The sequence below is a fragment of the Vombatus ursinus genome, unplaced genomic scaffold, assembly GCF_900497805.2.
Source record: "Vombatus ursinus unplaced genomic scaffold, bare-nosed wombat genome assembly UNPS02014181.1, whole genome shotgun sequence".
Taxonomy (NCBI): Eukaryota; Metazoa; Chordata; class Mammalia; order Diprotodontia; family Vombatidae; genus Vombatus; species Vombatus ursinus.
Window position 1 is genome coordinate 1,647,994 of NW_020953959.1, and position 8,807 is coordinate 1,656,800.

Genomic DNA, 8,807 nt, shown 5'->3' on the forward strand with positions numbered 1-8,807 from the left:
CACTTGTTAACTGAGTGTTCTTGGACAAGTCATTTTAACTCTGGGCTTGTTTTCTCATCTTTAAAATGGGAATTTTTGCGCTACTTCACTTGCAGGACTATAGTGAGCTTGGCAAACATTCCATGTAAGCTATATTATTTAGCCACCCCCAAACAGCATGACCTGATTCCATTTCCTCTCCCTATGGGAGCCTATATTCATTATTCCCAATAGGGAGAGGTAAAGACCTCCCAGTGATTTGTGTGCAGGGCACACAACAACAAAAGAAGATGCTTGTTTGTCTGGAAATGATAATTCAGCTTTGGGATATGGATATGCGAGGTGACGAGCTCAAATAAAGAGCTAAACTGTGTTCTTATTTGCGGAAAGTGGGGCGTGTGTGTGTGTGTGTGGGTGTGTGTGTGTGTGTGTGTGTGTGTGTGTGCACGTGCATGTCGAAAAAAGATGTCAGATTTAACCCCAGAAATGGTCCAGAACTGAAGAGAGGAAGCAGCTCATATGATTCTAAGTACTGAGAGGACCGAGGGCTCCAGGAAATGCCCTGCAGAGAAAAATGCACCAACGGATCTTTTGATAGCATGTTCTAGGAGTAATACATAGGGAAAGGGAATAAGGAAATGTTATTTGGTTTAAAAAAGAGCCCAAAGAAGGCTCTGTAATGCACTGAGGGGAAACAAAAACGAATACTGGCTCATATTTATAGTTACGAGTATCTTTTTTTTATCAAAAGAAGAAACTGGTAAAGCAAATTGTATTAACGTTGTCTCCATTTTTCAGATAAGGGGACTGATGTTCAGAGATTAGCCTGAGGTCAGAGCTGGCAAGTGCTGTGGCCAGGATTTGGACCCAGGTTTTCTGGCTCCAACGACAGAGCTTTCCCCATATCACCATGTGCCTAGAGGAGACGGTGCGTGGAGACTTAGGAAAGGAGCCCTCAACAGTGGGCAGGATTCTCTCCTGGCCCCAGTTCAGAGTGCTCCACCTCTTCCATAAGAGTATAAGAAGAAAACTGATTCACAAAGCTACAGTGGCAAATTCTGCCTGTGTTCTGTTGGATGACATTTTTCTGATCCCTTGTAAACCTGACAAAAGAGGCTAAGGTTACAGATACCAGAAAACACTTCAGAATCATAATTATATGTTTATGCTAGTAAATGACATGCCTCTTAGGCCCCAATTAGTAATTTAGGGGCTGGTGATACAATAAAAATCACGAGAAGTTCTAAGGTTTCTCTGGATGCTACCAAACTGCAGTAAGATGTTTTGCAATAGGGGCCCTTTTTTGGTATGTAATGGACCCTTTGACAGTCTAGGGAAACCTATGGACTCCGTCCCAGCATAATGGTTTCAAATGAATAAAAATTCCTAAGATTACAAAGGAAATCAAGATGTATTTCCCCCTAAGTTCACAGACTTCCTGAAATCTCTCCATAAGCCCCTTAGGAGTCCAAATACTCCAGGTGCATTAACCCATTCCAGAATAACTTTCTTCCTCTGCAAGGAAGATACTTTCTACTTCTCATAAGGAAATTACAGATTATTTGGGGTTAAAGTAGAGCCACATAAAGATATGCATGTATTCCAGTTAGCTACAAATCTGGTATTAGTAAAATTCAGCATAATGCATTATCACATAATTGTAAAGTCAACTGTAGAGAATGGATGTGAATACTTTGTTGACTGGAGAAAAATAGGACAGGAGCTCTGATACTGGCTGTTATCTGATCTGTTGTAAGCTTCCTGGGGACAGGGACTGGTTTTTTGCCTCTTTTTGATTTCCTAGCACTTGGCACAGTGCCTGTCCCTTAGTAGGCACTTAATAAATGTTTATTGAATTGAGAAGTCTGGAATCAGAATATGAAAGGGAAAAGGATGCAAGGGCATTATTAAAAGTAAACTTATTTCACAAGTTTGAATTTAGGCACATTCAGAGTAAGGTGTTGCTTTGCTATGTTGAATATAAAGCCCCTGAACTAACTGAATCTTTCAAGCATCTCCTGGTGCCCTTCCATTCCAGCTATGCCAAGAGGGATCTTGGGATCTGAACTCATGCTTCAGTTTTGGGAGCACTTTGACATACATCATCTCACTTGACAACAACACCATGACCAGCAGAGAGGCCCTATCAAGATGGAAAGGCTTCAAGTATGCATCTGGTTGTCTGAGGACCAGGTCAGCTTAGTCTGGTGAAGCTCATCACCAGGCAGGTGACGAAGCCAATGAAACCATGAGTCTTTGAAAGTTCTTTGTGACTACACTGTGACGGGGCCATCAGGTTTGTACAACGACCCCATGAGGTGAACAGTGAAAGCACCGTTATCCCCAACACGAGATGAAAACACAACCAGAGGTAGAAAGGAAAGGCACACCTGTAAGGGCCCAAAGCTAGTCAGCCCCCTAGCACCATGGATGACATGAGCACAACTTCCTGGAGAGAGTAGAAGGGATATGCACAGCTAGGGGCACTTTCTGTGCAGTGTGCCTCCTTCCTGTACACATGAGGAGAGAAGTGCAGAGAGCTTAAGGTGAAGGCTGCTCCAGATAAAAGAAGGGGACCTAACTGTGGAGTCTAGGGATCCGAGGCATGAGAAATTCCAGAGGAAGGGCCACGGGAGAAGAGAGCCTCCAACTCACTAAAGAGGTCGGTCACAGATTTGAACTGGAGATGTCACTGGGTCACAGGATCACAAAATCATAGAAGTAGACCTAGGAGGGCCTTCGGGATCATCCACCTCCTCCTTCTGCAGAGGAGGAAACTAGGGCCCAGAGAGAATAAGTGAGCTTGTAGTAGTGGCTTCATTTTGATTGGTTGTATGGATAGTTAATTTACAATAAATCACTTTTAAGTCTTGGGCTCCCAGGGATCTGTCCTTGGTCCTGAGCCAGTCTACATTTTTATCATTTACTTGCATGAAACCACAGAAGGTATGTGTGTCAAGCCTGCAGGGGACACAGCTAAGAGTTTATACAAAAAGACCCTGACAGACTAGAAGGCTGGACTGAAGTAAGATTAAACTTTTTAAACCGGGAGGGAACTTCTAATAAGGAGCTACTTTTACTGATGAATGTTTTCTGCACCTTCTGAGTAACTGGCCCAAACTTACATCTAGTAGGTGTCAAGGCAGGACCTGACCTCAAGCATCTTCTGACTCTGAGACCAGCTCTCTTAATAAGATAAGTGTCAGGTTCAAAAAAAGTGTTGGGTTCAAAAAAAGTGTTGGATTCAAAAAAAGATCGTCCCCACACCCCAAGTACAAGATGAGAGCAGCGTGAGTAGACAAGAGTCCTTATGAAAAAGAACTGGGCCATCTGTAAATCTAAGTCAAGAGTGTGGTACTGAAGCCTGTGGTGAGAGACAGTGTCAGGAAGAAGGGAGGCAAAGGTTCCCTGTGCTGTGCCTTGATCAAACCACATAGGTAATACTGTCTTCAGTTCTGGGTGGCACATTTTTAAAAAGGCATAGAAAAGCTGCGTGTGGAGAAGGTGGTGACAGAAATGGCCAGAGGCCTGGAAAACGTGTTCCAGGGGATCAGAGGAAAGGACTAGCAGAATGTGATTGAAGCAGAACGTGATTGAAACAGAGTTACTGGGGGGGCAGAATTTGGAATTTGGAAAAGCTGTCAGTCATGAAGAAGGGAGATCAGACATATTCTGTTTGCCTTAGGGAGCAGAACTAGGAACGATATGGGGTGGGGGGAAGAAGCAGGAGGCAGAGTTAGACTTCTTATGAAGAAAATCTTAACAATTAACAGCTTTACAATTACATTCCTAAAGTAGAATGAGTGCTTTCAGTAGACAATGAATTTCCCCTTTTGGAAGGTACTCTAAAGAACTCCCAGTATTAACACCTAGCCTTCCCTAGTAATAGCTACAATCAACATTCCTTTCCTTGAAAATAATTCTCAATTTAGACATTCAGGGTTTTCTTTTTCTGTGAAATCTTCTATTTTATAATAGAAACTGCCATTTGGTTTCTAGCCATCAGTTAGAAAGCACAAACTGCCCAAAGTTAGGGCCAACTGCCCCCTTATTTTCCTGCAATGATCCATTTTTATTTGGGTTGGACCTCAGAATCACTGGTATAAGGAATGTCCTCCACCAATGCAGACTGGGCCCTGCTTACCAACGCAGTCTTGGGGAGAGGCCTGGGATAGTGAGAGGTTAGATGACCTGCCCAGTCACCCGGCCAGCAGAGATACCAATCTACATCCCTTTCTTAACTAATTCTATTAGATACTATCAAGTGACTTTAGACATCACTGCTTTTTTGACAGATTTAATGATAAAGCGTGAGGCAGTAAGGATTATAAAGACTCTGTGCTTACATAAATGATTCTGGAGATGGAACTAAGGAGATGAGAACAGATTTGATTCTGCCCAAGGAGAGTTGATAATGCTTATGCAGCTGAAGACATGAAGACCACTGATGGAATTTAAGCCACTTTTGCTTAGCATCCAATTCTGCTGAAAGGCTTACTGTTACTCTAATGATTTTGTAGAAGGTTAGATCTATTTACTTATTAGATGTAAATGAATCTTTGGGGAGAAGGGTGGGAGCATGCATAGGGAACTGCCCACTCACTAGTTCCAGGAATTCCCAAGGAGGAAGTTCCCTCCACTGATGCAGACTCCCAAAGTAGCAGGAAGTCTTAGTGGCTGAGGGCACTGATAGGTGAAGGGACATGCCCTGGGGACATACAGTGAGTGAGTGAGAGAGAGAGAGAGAGAGAGAGAGAGAGGGAGTGTGTGTGTGTGTCTACCACTACTTGTCAGGACCTGAACTCAGGTCTTCCTGACTCCATGGCTGGTTCTCTAGCTCCTGGGAATGGGGTGTGTATATGTGGAACCTGCAGCCTCGAGGCCACATGTGGCCTTCTAGGTCCTTGGGTGCAGCCTTTTGACTGAGTCCAAGTTTTACAGAATAAATACTTTTATTAAAGGGACTTGTTCTGTGAAGTTTGGATTCAAAGGGCCCCGCTTGAGGACCAGGAGGGCCACAGGTTCCCCACCCCTGCTCTAGCCACTAGGCAACACTTCTTCTCCAAATGAACCTAGCAATAAATTACTTACAAAATTTTGTTGGTTTAAAAAAAAAAAACTATGCCAGTGACCTCTACTGGGGCGTTGAGTGTGAGCGTGAGTGTGTGTGTGTGTGTGTGTGTGTGTGTGTGTGTGTGTGTGTGTGTGGTTCTAAGAGTCTTGGTGCAATTTTAAATGAGCTCAAAACTCTCTATTTATGGGAAATATACTTTTGGCCATTACTTAGGCTTATATGCTGAAGTGAGAGTTTAGGAGTTTAGGGCTAACTAATCCTGACATATAGCACAGGGGGAACCTCGGGAGATGTATTAAAAAGGCTAAGTGTTCTGTGATTTGAATAATTTATGTTTATAAAGGGAAAAAAGGGCTGCTTTCCTCAAGAGTGCTGGTTTTGTATTTTGGACTCAGATTTCTATTCCCCAACCACTTGTTAAGGCTCTCTTATGCGCAAAGGCCCTGCGGATAATCCCCAAGAGATAAAGGAAACACCAAATTTCATTTTGCTCTTCCCCACCCCCCAAATCTGAATCCTACATGTGGAGTAGAATGCTAAAGAACTAAACTGCCATAGTCATACATGAAGGAATGCAGTATTTTGTAGAGCTATGTGATCACTCCCAAATAAGTCTTCACAAAAATAGAAAGATGTTTTCATGTTGTCTAAACAGGGAAAGAAAAGTCGATCTGGCCTTTCACTACCTATGAAATCCTGGCGACCAGTGAGCAAAATCTGGCACTGAGCTGTGGAAAACCCAGGCTCCTGAGCCAGTTCTTGCTCTGCTGACAGTGACAAGAGACAAAGAAATTTCTCTGTTTTATCACTGCAGGTCAAAGCTTATTAAAAGGAACTTCAAGGGATGTCCACACTTCTTTCTTGTCCTGGAAATATATAACCACCCCTAGAAACGTGCTTTTCTCACTGTATACTATATCCACTGGGGATTCAACAGCTCCAGTGATTCAATGATCATTTCTATGTATCTGACTCTCAATCTCTTTATGCAGCCCTAAAGTCTCTCCTGACCTTCAGTCTTGGATCATCTATTGCCTACTGGATGTCTCAAACTGGATGTTCAAGGCATCTTAAACTCAGGATCCAAAGCTCATTAACTCCCTCCTAACCCTTCATCTACCAAATTTCCCAATTACTATCTAGGGCACCACAGTCCTCTCTCAGCCTTGCCACCCCAGGGCCATCCTCATTTCCTCTCTTGCACTCATTCACTCCACAAACCCAACGCTGCCAAATCTAGTTTCCTCTCCCTTCACAACAATGATCTCATACTACTCTGGTGCAGCCCTCATCACTTTATGCCTGGATCACATCAATAGTCTTCTGTTTGTCTGTCTGCCTGCCTCGGGATTTTCTCCCACTCCAGTTGGTCAGAGAGATGATCCTCAAGCCTTGGTCTGACCATCCCCACTCCCCATTCCTTCAGGATTACACAGAAGATGCTATTTGGCCCTTAATGTCCTTAACAACCTGGCCCCATTCTACCTCCAGCTTCCTTATACTGTACGGCTGCCATCCACCCCAACCTGGTGACCCATCGACACTGGCCTCCTCACTGTTCCATGGACACAACCCTGAGCCTCTTCAAGATTGTCCTCCATGCCTGGAATGCTCCCCTTCCTCCCCTTGGTTTCCTTCCAAGTTCAGCTCAAATCTCCCCTTCTGTAGGCCTTTCCCAATCCAGAACACCCTCCCAGGGCCTCCTCTCTGAAATTACCTCCCATTTACACTATAAATATCTTGTATATAGACAGTTGTCAGAATGTTATCCCCTCATTAAATGGTAAGCTCCCTGAGGGCAGGGACTGTTTTTGCTTTTCTTTGTGTCTCTATCACTTAGCACAGTGCCTAGCACTCAATAAGCTCTTAATAAATGCTTGCTGATAATGAACTAACTACAAGCTAGTTGTAAAACTGACCTTTGCACATCTTAAGATGGCCTGTAGGCTAGGTCTCTTAAGAAAAACAAATCAAGAGCACAGCTCTTAAAGCATCATTATCCTATGTGAAAATCATCCCATAACAGTGCTGATATTATTTGATAATGTGTTTGAATTCGTATATGTTGAAGTTCCAGTTTTTACACCAGGGCCTTGGGTACAGTTCCTTTGCAAATAATAAGAGCTTAGCATTAACAGAGTACTTTAAGGTTTGCAAAATGCTTTACAAAAATTCTCTCCTTTGATTCTCACAGCAGTTTTGGGAGGTAGGTGCTGTTATCATCCTCATTTTACAGAAGGGGAAACTGAGACTGAGAGCAGTTAAGTGACTTGCCCAAAGTCCCACAGCCAGTATGGGACTGAGGCAGGATTTGAACTCAGGTCTTCCTGACTCCATCAACTGAGACATTTTAGCTGCCTCCATGGTAAGCCCTTCATACTCATTTCATTCCATCAATTTTATACAATGCTATCTGTAATAAGTGCACAGGATTTCAATCTAACAAGTTACTATTTTTCATGAAAGAACTATAGAATAATGTAAGAATTTGCTACTCTCATCTTCTTACCTAGTGCAGACACAATCAGCAGAGCCCTTAGTGGGATCTCCTGGAGAGCATGGATTGTCTTGGGTTTTTTTTCTATTTGTATCCCCAGGTCTTAGCACAGTCCTTGGAAAATAGTGCTTAGTAAATGCTTTTTCAGCCAGTCATTCATTACTTGTAAGTATGATTCTCCCTAGCTAGTTAAAAACAACAACAAAAAAAAATTCCTTGCGTTGAATGATTTCTGAATTTTCTATAAGGAGAATGCTATGATGCAGTCTGCTGGGTTTTTTCTTATACTGGTAATTAACTTGAATCTGATAACATCTGTATCAAAATCTATGTATCTCTGCCTCATGATCCTGAAGATTAACATTCATCTTGGCTATTTTAGAGAAATGCTATAATAGAAACAACTTGATTGTTGCTGAAATAATGAAGCTAGGAGTTTTGCTCCCTCTCAATGAAGAACATCTTACATTTCTTTTTCTGTAAGTGGGGAAACATAAAAGTGATTCATATACTTGAGGCAGGAGGGCCACAGGTGGGTGATAAACATTGTTTTTAGTGTTATTCTAACATTTTTAAAAATTGGCTCATTGGAATACCAATATCTTGGAAAGACAGAATGATGACTCTTACCATGAGCTCTTGGAATGCTTCTCTTCATGGAAGTGTCTTCATTTCATTTTGTTTGGGTTTGAGCCTACATTCTGATTTCCCCAAATACATTTCAGCTTCTGTTTCTGGGCTCCTTGTAGTTCTTGCCAGGCTGACCTTTGACCATCCTTTCCCAGGACACTGCCAAGATCCTGATCAGCCCATTGCAGCTAAAGTGGAATGAATGTGGCCACTTTTGCTATAATAATCTGATCAGGATCCTGAGAGGCAGGAGGAGTGTGTGAGTGGTTCTTCAGCTACACTACCAGGAAAGCGTTAGCGAGAAATAATAAAATGCCTGTTCTTCTTTCCCTCTTTTCTTACTTATCCCCTATCCAGAACTTAGAACTACAGTATTACAGGGGTCCCAGTACCAGAACAACTCAGTCAATAAACACTTCTGATGACCTAAAAGCCCTAGGGAGGGAGCTGCTTGAGGGATAATGCTCCCAGGAGAGTCTAAGTGACTTACAAGTGGGCAGGTCATCAGCTAATATTAGAGGCAGGTTTTGAACCCAGGGTCTTCCTGACTCCAAGCCTAGTACTCTACCCATCACGCCAAGCTGCCTCCTTATAAATGCTTAAGACTACTAAACTTAAATGTGAATG

The 8,807-nt window shown here is 42.8% G+C and overlaps 1 protein-coding gene across 1 annotated transcript in view; it reads right to left on the reverse strand.

Moving 5' to 3' along the window:
- KRCC1 (lysine rich coiled-coil 1) overlaps positions 1–8,273 on the reverse strand; it is a 33,531-nt gene extending 25,258 nt beyond the window's left edge. Inside the window, exon 1 of the mRNA XM_027860463.1 lies at positions 8,181–8,273. Within this exon, the coding sequence (XP_027716264.1) occupies positions 8,181–8,208 (28 nt within the window). The 5' untranslated portion in view covers positions 8,209–8,273. The remainder of the gene's footprint in view (positions 1–8,180) is intronic.
- Between the last annotated feature and the right edge of the window lie 534 nt (positions 8,274–8,807).